We start from the raw sequence: 18,640 nt of genomic DNA, 5'->3' as shown, positions 1-18,640 counted from the left end.
TTCCATGTCTTTAGGTTTGTGAGTACTACCTGTTTCAAGTCTCTGACAAACTCTGTGTCTCTTGCCCTGAGTTTTTCCTCCTGTTACTTCTGCTGGCCCCTGCTCATGTGCATCGTATGGTGGTGAAAGACAGGCACCCTGGACAGCTCCTTTCATGTCACTGTAATCTCAGAAGGAATGTATTGAAAGTTTCCTTCCTATCACGATGTTTCTTGAGATAGTCTTGCTTAATAACTATATTTTTTTCCATATTCTTTTTTTGCCATGATTTTTAATTCTCCAAGAAGCTTTTTTACTTTGCTATTGTGATAATTTTTTTTGGTCATAATCTAATGACTCTTCTAATTTCAAATCACTGTCTTATTAATGGAAAAAAAAGCAAAGAAAGTCTTTGGCTTCTGTTAATGCCTTGCTAAGTAAATTTAATTGGATAAAATTGTATTTGTATCTTTGTATATGGTAATTTTATTATGAATTGAGTTAAAGTATTCTTTTTTTTTTAATGTTTTTCTGAGTTTTCTTTTGGTAACCTGGTATACAATCCTGTTGACAAAGTCAGCTGAGTACAGAGGATACATTTTTATCATCTGAAAGATGCTGAAATACATGTGAATAAAAGTATGATATAAAATAGTCCCAAAAAATCTGTCAAAAGACGAATCCTCTCATGTCAGTTAATTTTTTATTGATACGCATGCATGCATGTGCAGGTTAGTGGTTTAGATAGAGGACATCATGATTTAAAAACTACTTATTCCCTTTTTTTTCCAGCTGAAATTCTGTTATCAGTATAATCTGTGGCCTTGGAATTTTCTAAACAATCCTGTTAAGTAGTATATTACTAACAGTTGTGTTTCTGTATCCACATCTATAGTGACCTTTCATACCATTCCACATTGTTCACCTTGGACTTTTTTTTTCATATTAATACAATATTTATTTGTTTTCCTTCTGTCAAACCTTGAGCCCACACTTTCCCCAGGCTGCCTGGGGAGTTCCAGGAAAGGGAACATACAGGGCAGACACAGGAGAAAGAACTATGGGAGGTGGAAACAGCTTCTTCATATTGTGAAGAAGACGAGCTAGACCACCATCAGGCAAAAGAGCCCCATGGCCTTTGAGAGGGCCAAGCCCATGGCATAGAAGAGCTACTGTTTCAGAGAAGGGTTCCTGGCGTAACAGTGATGAAGCTCCTGAACACATTCCCACTTCCAGCCCTGGAGCCAGCCACCCCTGCTGTGGCAACTCCAGCTCCAGGGAACTTGGCTGCTATGTCAGAGTCCTTTGAAATGGCACTGGTTTGGAAGCTGTGCCTAGGAATAAGTGAGATGGTCCAGGGACCTGGGGCTGCCAAGCTGCTGTGGCTCTCATCAGTCAGTGTCTCCAGTCCTTCACCAGCACTGTGGACAGTGATCACTCAACAGGGGGAGGTTCTCCTGATCAGGGAGTGGGTAGAGACTAATTTGGCACAGGCGTCCATTTTCAAGGGATGAAGGCCCGGGGCCCGAGAGCTGCTCCCCCTGCAGAGAAGACAGAGGGGTGGGGAAGAGGCTCACCTTGGACTTCTTTCAAGTTTTCTTTAGGAGCCCTCTGTCAAAGGACTTGCAGTGTTCTCTGTATTACTTCACTGTTAGATGCTTAAGCTTCAGTTGCTGAGCCCAAGCTTCTGAGTTCAGGTGCTTCATGTAACATTTCTTACCTTCTTTATCTGACTCAAGTTTCTCAGAATGTCTGTGACACAGGTTTTCTTCTCTAAGGTGGGAACACATGGTACTTTAATGAGCTATTATATTGATGACAGGTTCTTACCTGTAAAGTACTTATTTAATGCTTAGAGTAATACTACAGTAATTTGGAGCAACAGGAAGCCTTCAGACACTTTTGGTCCTTGCTGCTGTTATCAACTTCATAACTGAAAATTTTAACCTTTCCATTAAAAGTGCCATGGACTTTGCCATCTCTGAAGACACCACTCATGCTGTGCCTCATCTAGATAATGAGTTGCACTCACTGGGTAGAACATAATATCTGACACTTCTGTATAGCCAAAACAGTGTTGAGCTTTATTTTTATATATTTCATGGATTTTGAACAATGATGAAAAATCCATATTAACTGGAGGATCTCATAAGATCTTAGCAAAAAGCATAAGAAATTAAAATTAGAGATGCATAATTTCTCCAGATACCCCTGCATGGATCTGTTAGAACACATACTTCAACCAAGTCAATCCGTACCCCTTACTACCCTTTCTCTTTTGCATGAAAATGAGAACTTTTCATGACTCTTTTAGTGACATGTGGTTTCATTTCAGGAACGACTGACCTCTGAGGATGTGGCCATCGAATTCACTCAGGAGGAGTGGGAATTCCTGGACCCTGCTCAGAGGGCCTTGTACAGGGATGTGATGCTGGAGACCTACAGGAACCTGCTCTCCCTGGGTAAGGTTGACTTCCTTCCAGAGCTGCCCTTGGGTATCTGCATTTTCCCTGTGTGCCCCTTGGGAGGCCCTGATGTCTTTCATGTGAGAGTTCTGGTGACTGGGGCATGACACAGCTTCACAAGGTGAAACTGACCCTCTTCAGATGCTGTGTCTGTTTCATGTCATATCTGAGGTTGTCCCAGAGCTTAATTATGTCCAAAGCTTACTAGAAAATGTTAAAAAAAATACCTAAAAACCCTATTTCCTATTTTCTACCATTTGACTTTTGGCTCAGTGTTTTAAAAAATCCACAGCACTTTAGATTTCTTTCTTTTGATAACGCTGAATATCTATTTGTTTTCCCTTGCTTGTTTACTTTTTTTTGTGGCTGCACCATTCTGCTTGTGGTATCTTAGTTCCCTAAGGATCAAACCTGCAGCCCCTGCATTTGAAATGCAGAGTCTTAACCACTGGATCACCAGGGGAGTCCTAGAATTTCTGCTTCTGATCTGCATATTATCTTCACATTGGAGCCTGAGAAAAAGCTCTGGACAGTGGGGAGTGATGTAAAAGTAGCCAAAACTATAACAGATAAAGAAAAACGAGTATCTCAAAAGGGCTGTTTTTTTCTGTTTAGGAGCGGGACAAGTTGGTGGATTGAATCCTCTGTGGTTGTTACTTAGGAAAATGTAAGAGTGGGTAGAGAGATCATCTTTTTTTTTTTTTTTCAACAGGACAAATCCACACTTTTATTTATTTTCAAGAAGTTTAAATTCTTGAAGTGTACAGCATCACACGAATTCTGTGTCCAATGGCCTTCGCAGGAAGGTTGCTTCGGAATTTGGCACGAACCATGCCACTGTTTCCATGAGCTCGAGTGATCTTTCCCCAGATTACTCTGGTTTTGTTAGGTTTTCCACCAGGAGTTACTGTGTTGTTCTTTGCTTTGTACACATAAGCACATCTCTTGCCTAAATAGAATTCAGTTTCATCTCAAGCATATACACCTTCAATTTTCAGGAGAGCAGTGTGTTCCCTTTGGTTCCGTAGACCCCGTTTATAGCCAGCAAAAATTGCCTTGGACCACAGCCTTCCAGGCATATTTGTTGTTTTAGAAGTCCCGTTCCCAGCAGGCCTTCACAGGGTCCAAGATGGCTGAAAGAGACCAGCCGAGAGATCATCTTTTTGATCCTAGATCCTACGAGGGGAGCATATGTGAATCTCTCAGGCTCTTAGCTTGCCATCTGTAGGTCGAGCGCATGGTCCCATCTCAAGATGCTGTAATGTCTGACCTTCATGTTGTATTAGTTTTACTCTTGTGCTGCTCTACCCAGTCTGGGAATATCAACTGTTCCTGATGTTCCATCCTCCTTACTTTGTATCATTTTACCTCTTCAATTTCTTTGAAATATATTCCTGAAGGTCTGAAATTTTATCTGGTTTCCTTGCTGTGATAATCCACCTGTGTTTAATTGGCAGCCTCTGATGAGTCTCTGTGGAGTGGATTTAGTAGGTAACAGAAAACTGTGATGGAGACACTATTCCTAATGTTATTTTCTTGCTCTGTACAAAGTCACCACTTGAAGCTATCCAGTAGAGTGGTCAGTGTGTTCTAGGATGATGAGAGAGAAAGTATCACGAGAGCCTGATAACATCTTTCCAGGTTATTTTCTGGCTTTGGAGACTCTGTCAAGGGCCCCATGACAGTGTTGTTGATGTGTATCAAGGACCATATATTTTAGCCTCTGTAAATGGTATGGGAATTTATCCCAGGACAACTTTGTCCAAGTTCACATTCTCATATCTATGGGGCTACTGGCTGCACTGTTGTTCCGTCCATTGTAGGTATTTTATTTTATCACTGAGTTCAAATTTCTGTGTTACTTTTAGTGTTTCTGTTTTGTATTTGCAATGTGTTGGATGGTTTGTTGCAGAATGGTCCCTATTGTGGACTGGTGATGATCAGTCCCTCTTAAAATTCTTTATGTATTCTTTGTACTCATTTACTATCCGATGTATCGTTTCCACATATTTTATCTTTTACTGTTGATTGTCTTTTCAAACTCACTGCACTTTAATGCAGAGTAGTTTATAACTTTGATAGAGTTTAGTTTATTAATATCTGGTTTTATTTTGTGGCCTGTGCTTTTGGTGTTATATCTGGTAAATCATTTGTGGGTCCAATTTCCAGAAACATTTCCCGCACGTTTACTTCTAGGAGTTTTATACATTTGGGACTTAGGTTTAGGTTTTGAACCCTTTTGAGTTCGTTTTTGTCTGTAGTGTAAGATAGTGTTCCACATAAATTCTTTTGCTGGTGGGTATTCAGTTTTGTCAACATGTCTTGTTTCATAGACTCCTTCCCCCATTTAGTAGTTTTTACACCCTTGTGAAACATCTTTTGAACATCTCCACAAGAAGTGTTTTTCTTTTTTTTTTTTTAGAAGTGTTTTTGTTTTGTTTTAACCATTCTTTTTAGGTATGCTGGTGCTGCTGCTGCTAAGTCACGTCAATCGTGTCTGACTCTGTGCGACCCCACAGACGGCAGCCCACTAGGCTCCTCTGTCCCTGGGATTCTTCAGGCAGAAACACTGGCATGGGTTGCCATTTCCTTCTCCAATGCATGCATACATGCATGTCAATCGCTTCAGCTGTGTCTGACTCTGTGTGACCCCACAGACTGCAGCCCACCAGTTCCTCTGTCCCTGGGATTATTCAGGCTAAAACAGTGACATAGGTTGCCATTTCCTTCTCCAGTGCATGCATGCATGCAAGCCAAGTCGCTTCATCTGTGTCCGACTCTGTGTGATGCCATAGACGGCAGCCTACCAGGCTCCTCTGTCTGTGGGATTCTCCAGGTAAGAATACTGGATTGGGTTGCCATTTCCTTCTCCACTTTTTAAGTATAGTTAATTTACAAGGTTGTGTTTCAGATATACAGCAGTTTACAAGATACTCAATATAGTTTCCTGAGCTATATCGTAGGTTCTTGTTGATTATCTATTTTGTATATACATTAGTTTGTATGTATTCAGACTCCTAATTTATCTCTCCCTTTCCTGCCCCCATCACCATCCTGTACTATCCCCTTTGGTAACCATAAGTTTGTTTTTTATGCTGGTGAGTTTATTTTGTGAATAAGTGCATTTGTATCATTTCTTTCAGTTCAACATATAATATCCTATGATACTTGTCTTTCTCTGTCTGATTTCACTTAGAATAATCCCCAAGTCTGTCTATATTGCTGCAAAAGGCGTTACTTCGTTGTGTTTTATGCTGTGGGGGTGGCAACCCACTCCAGTGTTCTTGCCTGGAGAATTTCATGGACAGAGGAGTCTGGCAGGCTGCAGGTCATGGGGTCTTAAAGAGTTGGACACGGCTGAGCTACTTTCACTTCACAATATTCCCTTGTATATATGTACCGCATATTCTTTATCCCTTTGTCAGTGAACATTTAGGTTGCTGCCGTGTTTTGGCTGGTATAAATAGTGCTGCTAAAAACATTGGGGTGCATGTATCATTTTGAATTAGTTTTCTTCCTTTCCGGATATATGCCCAGGATTGGAATTGCTGCTTCATGTGATAGCTGTATTTTTAGTTCTTTATGGAACCTCCATGCTAGTCTCCAAAGTGGCAGTACCAATTTATGTTCCTTTCAGCAGTGTTGGAGGGTTCTCTTTTCTCCACACCCTCTCAAGCATTTATTGTTTGTAGACTTTTTGATGGTGGTCATTCTGACCAGTGTGAGGTGATACATTTTTGTGGTTTTGATTTGCATTTCTCTCATAAGGAGAGACGTCAAACATCTTTTCAGGTGACTGTTGGCCATCTGTTTGTCTCCTTTGGAGAAGTATCTGTTTTGATCTTCTGCCCAGTTTTTGATTGGGTTGTTTGTTTGTTTTGATATTACGCTGTATGAACTGTTTGTATATTTTGGAAATAAATCCCTTATAGGTAGCATCATTTGCATATATAGTCTCCTAGTGCAAAAGTTGAATTTTTGTTCTTTTTTTGGTTTCCTTTGCTTTGCAGAAAGGTTTTAAATTTAATTAGGCCTCATTTGTTTGATTTTGCTTTTATTACCATGACTTTCAAGAGATAGATTCAACAAAATTTTGCTGACATTTATGTCAGTGTTTTGCATTTGTTTTCCACTATGAATTTTATAGTATCTAGTCTTGCATTTAGATGTTTAACACATTTTGAGTTTATTTTTGTATGTGGTGTTAGAGAATGTTGTAATTTCATTCTTTTTCATGTAACTATCCATTTATCCCAGCATCACTTATTAAAGAGACTTCTTCATTCTGTATTCTTTCCTCCTTTGTTATAGAATAATTGATTCTAAGTAAATTGGTTTATTTCTGGGTTTTCTGTCCTGTTCTACTGATCTGTGTTTCTGTTTTGTGCCATCATCATACCACTTCCCTGGTGGCTCAGATGGTAAAGCCATCTGCCTACAATGCAGGAGACCCAGGTTCAATCCCTGGGTCAGGAAGATCTGCTGGAGAAGGAAATGGCAACCCACTTCAGTATTCTTGCCTGGAAAATCCCATGGACAGAGGAACCTGGTAGTCTACAGTCGAGGGGGTCACAAGGAGTTGGACACAACTGAGCGACTTCACTTTCACTTTGTTGACTGTCAGTTTGTAGTATAGTCTGAACTCAGGCAACATGATTCCTCCAGCTCTGTTCTTCTTTCTCAAGATCATTTTAGATATTAGGCTTTTGTATTTTGGTACAAATTAAGTTTTTCTTTGTTTTATGAATTGTGTCATTGTTAATTTGATAAGGGTTGCATTGAATATGTAGATTGCTTTGGATAGTATGGTCATTTTGACAGTGTTACTTCTTTCAATCCAAGAACATGGTATATGTTTGTGCCATCTGTTTGTGTCATCTTTGGTATCAGTCATCAGCATCTTACAGTTTTATGAGTACAGTTCTTTTGAGCTTTTAGGTAGGTTTATTTCTTAGAATTTTATTCTTTTCTATGAGATGGTGAATGGGATTGTGCTGGTGATGGAATGAAACACCAACACTGCAGAGTGGTTTGAATCTTTATATTTTCACCCTTGCTTCTTACAGCTGCTTTATTTTATATCCCTTGCACAATAACCTACAGGGCAAGTTGCCAAGCACTATGATTCAGAGACTATACAGTGCACAGGCGCAGGGCGAGATAACCTTTACCTTGACTTATTTACTGCAGCTAAGACTTTGTTTTGGGGAACTTCCTTATCAACTTAGAATCCGTTTTGACCCTGGGTCTGTTCCTTTTGAGGAATCAGAGAAACATCCTTGTGTGCAAGAAATGTTCTTTTCCCACAGGTAAAACAGAGGATTCTTAGCTGAACATCTCGTTTGCAAGAATGTTCAGCCCTGGTTGAGAGTCTCGTTGGCAAGCACTTCTCAACCTTCCTTATACCTTGTTCCCTACAGGATTGTTTCATTAATTTCACTTTCTGATATATCATTATTAGTGTATAGAAATGCAGCAGTTTTCTATATATTTTGTATCCGGCAAGTTTACTCTGTTCATTGATGAGGTCTAGTAGTCATCTGGTGGCATCTTCAGGATTTTCTGTGTGTAGCATCATAGTGACAGTTTTACTACTTCTTTATTTTTTTTTACCTTGAATTCCTTTTATTTCTTTTTCTTTTCTGATTGTTGTGACTCGGACTTCCAAAAATATGTTCAATAAAAGTGGCAATAGTGAACATTCTTGTCTTATTCATGTTGTTAAGGGGAGTGCTTTCAGTTTTTCCCTGTTGAGTATGATGTTAGCTGTGTGTTTGACATATACAGTCTTAATTATGTTGAGGTAGGGTCCATCTGTGCTGACATTCTCAAGGGTTTTTTATCATAAATGGCACTTGAATTTTGTCAGAACCTTTTCTGCATCTATTGATGATCATATGGTTTTTAGTCTTCAACTGTTACTGTGGTGTATCATAGTGATTAACTTGTGGATATGGAGAAATCTTGCATCCCTGCAATAAATCCCACTTGATCATGGTATGATCCTTTAATGTCCTTTAATGTATTAGCAACTGTTTGAATCTGCTCTTTTGAACTCAGGGAAGGTCTAGGAGAATAAAGCCTTTTTCTACGAAAAAGAGTTGGATGCCTTAGAAAGCCTTTTGTAACTGGTTCGTCTTCCAGAGTCAGTGTCGATCCCTCCTTTCCTTTGATACTCCTCGATCTTGAGATGAACATGTGTGGAAGAAGAAATGAAATAAATGTCCAACAGAGAGGTTAATCATACTTGTCAGAGGAACCCAGGTTTAGATAGCCTTTTCCTGGATTTTCCTTCTGATTTCTGCTCATAAGATTTTTACACAATATCCTGGAATATTGTGTATGTTTTTCTTGAATATAAACATTCCATTGTAAGTTATAAAATCAGAGTTGGATACATTACATTGTAAATAGTATAACAGGTATTATCCTGCTTTCTCCAAATATCACAGTCACTTTTAAAATCTCTCTTGTTTCTGTCCCATACCCATAGTATAATGCCCATAAACTTTCTGAACTAGTTCTTTTCTTTTAAGGTCAGTATATTAGTTTGTGCTCTCAGTTATTTTCACAAAGACATGCAGTCACAAGCTGATATCTAACATAAACCTGTGTATGTTATGCTCCATGCAGGCCCTTTCTTAGTCCTGACCAGTCCTCACATAGTACCTTGATATGGATGGAAACATTGTTCTTACCTATCACATCCCTCCACCTTCTACATACTCTCACTGTAAACATAATCTCTGATGATTTATTGAACACGTTTCTCAGGACATGACCTAAATCACACTGTGCATCCATGATGACTCACAACCCATTTTGAGATGGGATGGTTGAATAATAGTTAAATAGATTACTTCTGTCTTGTATCTTCCTTGATATTTTCTAAGTTCCTTGTATTTTTTTTTTTTAATATTTTCTAGTTTATTCATTCAGTGGGCGGTCATGTTTTCAAATAAGTTTTCTCAGTCTGTAGGTTCAGATTCATATCCTGGTTCTCTTACCACTTTGTCGGCCAATTGGGTGTGTCTCCTGCTCTGATTAGAGAAAAAGCATGTTAATTTACCTCAAGGCTTTTAAAGCAAATTAGTGCTGTCAGTAGTACATGTTTTATAGAAAATACTCAAAATTTATTTTTGTTTAAAAAAGGTAATATCTATATTCTGTCATGTTCTTTATGATATGGCTTATCTACATTATATATTTTTTAATATAAATTTATTTATTTTACTTGGAGGTTAATTACTTTACAATATTGTATTGGTTTTGCCATACATCAGCATGAGTCCACCATAGGTATACACGTGTTCCCCATCCTGAACCCCTCTCCCTCTTCCCTCCAGATAGCATCCCTCTGGGTCGTCCCAGTGCACCAGCCCCAAAGTCCAGTATCATGCATCGAACCTGGACTGGTGATTCGTTTCATATATGATTTATACATACTTCAATGCCATTCTCCCAAATTATCGCACCCTTTCCCTCTCCCACAGAGTCCAAAAGACTGTCTATACATCTGTGTCTCTTTTGCTGTCTCGCATACAGTGTTATTGTTACCGTCTGTGTAAATTCCATATATATGCATTAGTATATTGTATTGGTGTTTTTCTTTCTGGCTTACTTCACTCTCTATAATAGGCTTCAGTTTCATCCACCTCATTAGAACTGATTCAAATGAATTCTTTTTAATGGCTGAGTAATACTCCATTGTGTATATGTACCACAGCTTTCTTATGCATTCATCTGCTGATGGACATCTAGGTTGCTTGCATGTCCTGTGTTATAAACAGTGCTGTGATGAACATTGGGGTACACGTGTCTCTTTCAATTCTGGTTTCCTTGGTGTGTATGCCCAGCAGTGGGATTGCTGGGTCATAAGGCAGTTCTATTTCCAGTTTTTTAAGGAATCTCCACACTGTTCTCCATAGTGGCTGTACTAGTTTGCATTCCCACCAACAGTGTAAGAGGGTTCCCTTTTCTCCATACCCTCTCCAGCATTTATTGCTTGTAGACTTTTGGATCACAGCCATTCTGACTGACGTGAAATGGTACCTCATTGTGGTTTTGATTTGCATTTCTCTGATAATGAGTGATGTTGAGGATCTTTTCATGTGTTTTTTAGCCATCTGTATGTCTTCTTTGGAGAAATGTCTATTTAGTTCTTTGGCCCATTTTTGGATTGGGTCGTTTATTTTTCTGGAATTGAGCTGCAGGAGTTGCTTGTATATTTTTGAGATTAGTTGTTTGTCAGTTGCTTCATTTGCTATTATTTTCTCCCATTCTGAAGGCTGTCTTTTCACCTTGCTTATAGTTTCCTTTGTTGTGCAGAAGCTTTTAAGTTTAATTAGGTCCCATTAGTTTATTTTTGCTTTTTTTTCCAATATTCTGGAGGTGGGTCATAGAGGATCCTGCTGTGATGTATGTTGGAGCGTGTTTTGCCTATGTTCTCCTCTAGGAGTTTTATAGTTTCTGGTCTTCCGTTTAGATCTTTAATCCATTGTGAATTTATTTTTGTGTATGGTGTTAGAAAGTGATCTAGTTTCATTCTTTTACAAGTGGTGACCAATTTTCCCAGCACCACTTGTTAAAGAGATTGCCTTTAATCCATTGTATATTCTTGCCTCCTTTGTCAAAGATAAGGTGTCCATAGGTGCGTGGATTTATCTCTGGGCTTTCTATTTTGTTCCATTGATCTATATTTCTGTCTTTGTGCAGGTACCATACTGTCTTGATGACTGTGGCTTTGTAGTAGAGCCTGAAGTCAGGCAGGTTGATTCCTCCAGTTCCATTCTTCTTTGTCAAGATTGCTTTGGCTATTCGAGGTTTTTTTTATTTCCATACAAATTGTGAAATTATTTGTTCTAGGTCTACAATATATCTTCTCAAAATTTTAATTATTTTTTAATTGAAGGATAATGGCTTTACAGAATTTTGTTTTCTGTCAAACCTCAACTACATTATATCTTGTATGTGTTTCACTTGCAACATTTTTCAGCAATATTGTGTCTGACCCTAGTCAATAAATACACGAAGCACTCACTTGTTATTTATTATATTTTGGTGCCATTAAACTAGGTAATGAAGAATAGTGTATGGCTAGAGATTAGCCTTCCTTGGTAGCGCAGTGGTAAAGAATTCACCTGCTAATGCAGAAGATGCAGGTTTGATCCCTGAGTCAGGAAGATCCCATGGAGAAGGAAATGGTAACCCACTCCACTATTCTTGCCTGGGAAATCCCAGGACGGAGGAATCCAGTCAGCTACAGTCCACAGTGTTGCAAAGAGGCAAACACGACTGAGCGACTGAACAACAACAACATAGGTAGGGATTGCTTTGTTTATTGGCTGTTAGAAAACTGGTGAATATTTTACATCTTAATTTATGTGTCATTTATAGATGATGGTCTTTTAGCATGTATTCTGCAATACAGCTGGCACATACTACTTGTTAATGTTGTAAAATGCCTTTTCTTTTTGGGTACATAGTTCTATAGCAGATTTAGAAAACTATGTTGTTTCCAAAGAATTATTTTATTAATATTCTTCATTTTCTCATTTGTTTTCAATTGTAAACAAGCAATTATGAATAGTTAATTATTAATTGGGTAAGCTTGGTTTTGGATTATTGACTGTTACAATATATAATATATTGTTTACAATTTATTTATGTACAATAAGTTTGCAGAATACAATGATAGTGCAGTATTTTTCTTTTCAATTTGAGACAACTGTTGATACATTCCTAAGGGTCCTGGTAGAAAAATACTCTGTTTTTGAGAGTTGGCATAACACTGTCCAGTGTGAGTGTGTGTTTGGTGTATGTTTTTTAAAACTAGTCTACCTTAACAGTGAATTTATGTTATGCTTTCTTAAGTTAAGAATTGTATTCTCTTAGTGTTTCTAAACACTTAAGGTCATCTTTGTGGTGTTTCATAACTTGATGTAAGTATTACTTTTGGTGTAATATATATTCAACATGAAACATTTTTTTTTATTATTATTGTGAGCAGGATACCTATGATTCTTTTTATCTTGTAGATATCTCTCCTACACATCTGATCAAGCTTTTACAAGCCAAAGTGAACAGTGATAAACAAGAAACATTCCAAAAATTGATGCAAGGAAGACCTGAAAGTTGTGAAATCAAACATTTTCATCTTTGGGAAAGTCAGGAAAATATGTGTGACTTTGAGTGTCAGGGGAGAGATGACAAAAGAAATTACAAAGGGACACCTGTAAGCCTTAATGGAAATGTGCCTGATGAAAGAGATTCGCATGATAGAAAGGATGCAGGCATCAAGCCCTTTGGAAAGAGGTTTGGATTTAACTTTCAGAATAAACTGCAGATATTTCAAACTGGCGGGATAATCTCTGAATATAATGAAGTTAAGAGTTCTGTCAACAAGAATTTCCCATTTTCACCACTTCAAAGAATTCCTCCTTGTGTCCAATCCAGTGTTTCTAATATATATGGGAATGATTTTATGAATCCTTCAGGAATAACACAAGAACTCAAAGCACACAGGGGAAAACCTTACAAATGTGATGAGTGTGGCAAGGCCTTTCCTGTAAAGTCAAGCCTTTTAAGTCATCGGAGAGTTCATACTGGAGAGAAACCTTACAAATGTGATGAGTGTGGCAAGGCCTTTCGTGTAAAGTCAACCCTTCTAATTCATCAGACAGTTCATACAGGAGAGAAACCTTACAAATGTGATGAGTGTGGCAAGGTCTTTTGTGTCAAGTCAACTCTTTTAAGTCATCAGACAGTTCATACTGGAGAGAAACCTTACAAATGTGATGAGTGTGCCAAGGCCTTTCATGTAAAGTCAACCCTTTTAAGTCATCAGACAGTTCATACTGGTGAGAAACCTTACAAATGTAATGAGTGTGGCAAGGCCTTTTGTGTAAAGTCAACCCTTTTAAGTCATCAGACAGGTCATACTGGAGAGAAAACTTACAAATGTGATGAGTGTGGCAAAGCCTTTACTCATAGCTCACATCTCACGAGACATAAGAAAATTCATACAGGAAAGAAATTATTTAAATGTGATATATGTGACAAAGTCTTCGGCCGAAATTCAAACCTTGCTAGTCATCAGACGGTTCATACTGGAGAGAAACCTTACAAATGTGATGAGTGTGGCAAGGCCTTTCGTGTAAAGTCAACACTTTTAAGTCATCAGACAGTTCATACTGGTGAGAAACCTTACAAATGTGATGAGTGTGGTAAGGCCTTTCGTGTAAAGTCAATCCTTTTAAGTCATGAGACAGTTCATACTGGAGAGAAACGTTACAAATGTGATGAGTGTGGCGAGGCCTTTCGTGTAAAGTCAACCCTTTTAAGGCATCAGACAGTTCATACTGGAGAGAAACCTTACAAATGTGATGAGTGTGGCAAGGACTTTTGTGTAAAGTCAAACCTTTTAAGTCATCAGACAGTTCATACTGGAGAGAAACCTTACAAATGTGATGAGTGTGGCAAGGCCTTTCCTGTAAAGTCAACCCTTTTAAGGCATCAGACAGTTCATACTGGAGAGAAACCTTACAAATGTGATGAGTGTGGCAAGGCCTTTCCTGTAAAGTCAACCCTTATAAAGCATCAGACAGTTCATACTGGTGAGAAACCTTACAGATGTGATCAGTGTGGCAGAGCCTTTCGTGTAAAGTCAATCCTTATAAGGCATCTGACAGTTCATACTGGAGAGAAACCTTACAAATGTGATGAGTGTGGCAAGGCCTTTCGTGTAAAGTCAACCCTTTTAAGGCATCAGACAGTTCATACTGGTGAGAAACCTTACAAATGTGATGAGTGTGGAAAAGTCTTCCGGCAAAAACCACATCTTCAACTTCACTGCAGAATTCATACTGGAGAGAGACCTTTCAGGTGTAATGAATGTGGCAAGTTCTTCAGTCAAAATTCACAACTTAAAAGACATCGGAGAACACATATAGAGAAACCTTTCAAATGTTTTGATTGTGGAAAATCCTTTACTCAGGTCTCAGCACTCACTAAACATCAGAAAATCCATACATGAGAGAAACTAATGTGAATGTGGTATACGGTAGAAGTCTTCAAATTTCAAAGTTCAAAATTTACACCCTACTGTTGCTCAGAGAATTCATACCACTGAGAAACCATACAAATATCATGAGTGTGGCAACATCTTAGGCTTCATGAGAAAATTCATACTGGATAGAGCGAGATATATATGTATTTATTAATCAGGTCTTTAGAACATGAATTCATTCTAGAAAGATTCCTCACCAATTTCACAGCTGTTTTTTAAAAAAATAATAATAACCCTATCCTCACATCTCACCAGTAGTATCAGAGTATTTATCCTAGAGAAAACACTCAGCAATGTAATGTGTGTGGCAAGGATCTTACCCAAAAGTCACAAGATAGGAACATAGTGGAGCCATGGAGACTCAGTGGTTGTGGCAAATCCTTTACCTTTTTCACTATATGTATTCTCTGATGACTTTAGTTCAGGTACTCAGCAACTGCAGTAAGTCCATATTTGAAGAGAAGCTATAGAGATCTTTTTGTGTAAAAGAAACCTGAATTCTAACTCAACAAAGATGATTCTTTGGGACAGTAGTCCAGCATCTTTTTGGTCTCCTGGCTTTCTGGATAAAGTCACTATTCCTTGCCCAACAAGCAGTCTCTCAGTTTATTGGCCTGTTGTGTGGTGAGCTCTAAGAGCTTGGCTTTGGTAATACATTGATCAAATGCATTTGCTACATGCGTTTCACGATGGTCTCTGGGAAGGAATCAATGAGATGAAGGGACCAACTTCATTAGATACAATTCATTCACATCCATGTTTCCGGGAAAAACGCACAGCCTGAATTACGAAATTCAATAGTATTTGTGAATTAGCAAAAGGCAAGGGAGAAAATAATGTGAAACTAGAACATGACTCACCATGGTCAGTAGGATCAGGAAGCCCTTCAGTACATAGTCCAGCCTGTTATAAAACATAACGTTCTACCAACTGACCTTGAATAGAGTAGGCAAGATGTTAAAAGGCCTGGGCTTTTCGTAGGAGGAGAGGGACACTTACCAGGGACTGATGGTGTGCTAGGAACAATGCATAGGAAAAGAGTCATGTTCTCCATTGGATAGATATAACTGTTGTATGATTAAAGAAGAGTTACTCTTATTTGTGGAAACTGAAGACAGAGCTGTCATGGTCTTTGTAGAGTGGGACCTGGGGACTGGAGTCGATGAGAAGAAGGAAGCAGGGGACCCAAGTCTCGAGTGAAACAAGGGTGCTTTATTTGCAGAAGTGCATGTTTATATATCTTTATACAAGGCAGCTTTAGGCAGTAAAAAAAAATTGAGGAAAAACAAGGCCAAGCAAATAACAATATTGAAAGGGCCAGAAAGTATTCCATATCCTGAGGAAGAGGGGCATAACCGAATAGATTACCTTCAAGTAAAAGGTCACTGAAGGGGGTCACTGAAGGGAATCCAAGCAGATGCTCTTTCTCATGACCTCAGTCCTGAGAAGTACGTGCAGCTCTGCTCGTTCCTGTTTTCCAGGAACTGATAAAGAATAGAGTCCTTGAGAAACAGCACACAAAAGAAGAAAATATCATGTTGGATCCTTTAAAGTTGAATGTCCCCTGACAGGTCCCCCTTTTTTATTTTTTCATAGTTGAGGATGACTGTAGTTACTTTTGTGAAAAAGGCCTTGAGCAAGTGAGTTTGTTTAGTTTGAACAATTTTAGTTGAAAAGCATCAGTATGTTACAAATAAAATCACCAGGATAATTATCAGCGTTATAGTTCCAGATCCAATACTGTGTGTAATGCCTTGATCTTCGAGGGTCTAGCCCAGATAATTGATCAGCTAGCTGTTCAGCTAAGGTTTCCAAATTGTTGAAAGAGGGTAGACTCTTATAGAAGGTTTCAAGAATTTCCTTTTGCAACAATTGTACATTTAAGGGAGCATTATTATGCATATCTTGCAAATGAAATTTGATTTTTTCCCAATTGTAAGCACTGTGGTTGAACTGAAGATGAGTGACACAAAATTGAGTAGAATTCCAATCACAATTTAATAATACTTGTTTTTGTAAATCTATTAATTGATCTCCAGCCCATTGGATGGCTGTTTTTAATTTCTGAATTTTATCTTGAACTTTTGCCTCTATTTGAACCTGAGTGACCCATATTGTATGAGCGTCTTTAGTCCAATTTTGAATAAAGATTTGTGTTTGAATTGAAGTTAGTAAAGCAGTGTCTGTGACAGCGGCAGTGGTGCAAATGGCTATTGACCCCAAAATGCCAAGAATCAAGCATCTAATTAATCGCTTAGATCGTCAGAGTAATATAGTGTCTAACTGGGAAGTATGTCTTGCCATGGGACCCTCTTTCCAGGGTCGTTGGAGATCTGCTGGCAACCACAGACTACATCGAGATTGAAGAATCAAAAGGGATTAGTTTTTTTTTTTTAAAGAAATAGAGATTTAAGACAAGTATACAATTTGCAATCTATACAAGTCACAGAACATAAAGTCTTATTAAATTGTAAGTTTCCTATGGCGATAACAAAAGGAAGGGGAATGCAAGCTTGTATAAAATATGAATGATTATAATGAATAGTTACTATGACTATGGTCCCTGTGAAATATCCAGTCCAAGTTCCAAGTTTTTCAGTATTTGTAGCAAGTTTCCAGATGTCCCATTGCTCAGGCCCAATTTGTTTATTGAGGACAATTTGAGGACGAGGAGGTGCCATTTCACCATCAAGCCAGCCAAGGAGTCCTTTGTCATGGAAGTGTTCCATTGAACTGTTGGTAATCTTCCATGTTACTTGAGTAACATAATCACACATAGTAGTGTTAATATCATCTGAGCAGTTCGATAACCACATACCATAGGGTCCCCAATCAACAGTGGTGTAATTGGCCACAAACATTAATTTCCATGATTTAGCTTGACATCTATCTTAATAAACAGTATATTTAAAATCCTTATAAGTAAACCCTTACATTCCAACTTTTGTCCTTGTCCTAGAGTGCTGGTAGTATTGACATGGTTCTCATAAAAGGACAGGGCAGTAAACAGTCTAAACAATGTGTGGAAGTTCTTTTTTGGAGGCAGGATGAAAGCCCACGTTTGTCGACTAACATTAATACATAATTCTGCTGGGCCCATGCGTAAAGGAAGGAGTTTATAGCCTAGAAAAATGTTAATTAATCTTCCTTCGTCCTCAGGATGAGAGGGCCCCTCCAAGCTCCAAGGAGGAGGCGTATGTACTGAGTCATTAGTGGATACAACCGGTCCTATATCTGTCCATTCTATGACCTGCAATAAAGGGGGGGATTAGGTATATAAGCCCAATAAGTGTGATTAATCAAGTCAGCCTGAGCCAGGGGAAGCAAAAGCAAGCATAGCGACGAAAATATTTTCAGGATTCGGAGGCATTCCCTGTTGAGAAACCAGATTTTCAGCTTGATTAGTATGGGTTTTTATCTGTCCCCAAGTCGGGATATCATAAGGTCGATGACCTCGAGTGCAGCATTTCTTGGAAATTTTTCAAGTCACCATGGCTTGTACTGGAAACTCCTCCTGGGGGGGTGGGGGGTGGTTTCTTCTCTATCTTGAATGCCAGTGGCTCCCCTGGGGTGGATCTTTCAAAGAGGGAACCAACTGATTTCGTTGGGTCCATCTGGAGAAATACAAACATACCTCTTTCCCTGTAATATTAATTTTCCAGATTTCCATTTAGTCAACCCATCTTGATACCAGATGGGCAGAGGAAGGGAGATATCTTTCAATGCCTCAAAATGTTTTCCTGCTTTCTCAAAATATCCCCTTGCCTCAAGTTTAAAAATTTTAAACAAATAAAGCTGTATTAACAATAGTTATAGGATTAAAGAATATATTGCATTGGAATCTGTTGGGGTCCTTTAATGGACCAGAACCTGGAGGTCCGGAGTCGACGATAAGAAAAAGAAAGAAAGACACAGGGACCCAAGCTCTGATGGAGCAAAGGTGTTTTAATGCTCTTTCTGTGAGTATATATAGGCTGTTGTACAAGAAATTTCTTTTGATAAAGATCAGAAAACCAAATGTACAGCAACCGTTACCAAGGGAACAAGGGATTAATGAGACAATCCATATTTTAAGAGACAATCCATACCTTAAAAAAGAGGATCAAGACTAAGCAGTTTTGTCCTAAGG

At 38.6% G+C, this 18,640-nt stretch overlaps 1 protein-coding gene and 2 pseudogenes across 1 annotated transcript in view; 1 reads left to right on the top strand and 2 right to left on the bottom strand.

Moving 5' to 3' along the window:
• The window catches only part of LOC120871955 (zinc finger protein 160-like), a 40,264-nt gene extending 21,944 nt beyond the window's left edge, over positions 1–18,320 (top strand). Inside the window, 3 exon segments of the mRNA XM_040252027.1 lie at positions 2,315–2,441; positions 12,482–14,304; positions 14,306–18,320. Coding sequence (XP_040107961.1) covers positions 2,315–2,441; positions 12,482–14,304; positions 14,306–14,395 — 2,040 coding nt within the window. The 3' untranslated portion in view covers positions 14,396–18,320.
• Positions 1,083–1,513, bottom strand: LOC120872980 (annotated as a pseudogene).
• On the bottom strand, positions 3,159–3,545 carry LOC120872051 (annotated as a pseudogene).
• Positions 18,321–18,640: the final 320 nt, after the last annotated feature.

The sequence above is a fragment of the Oryx dammah genome, unplaced genomic scaffold (genome assembly GCF_014754425.2).
Source record: "Oryx dammah isolate SB20612 unplaced genomic scaffold, SCBI_Odam_1.1 HiC_scaffold_13, whole genome shotgun sequence".
Taxonomy (NCBI): domain Eukaryota; kingdom Metazoa; phylum Chordata; class Mammalia; order Artiodactyla; family Bovidae; genus Oryx; species Oryx dammah.
This window is presented reverse-complemented; position numbering and strand designations above follow the sequence as displayed.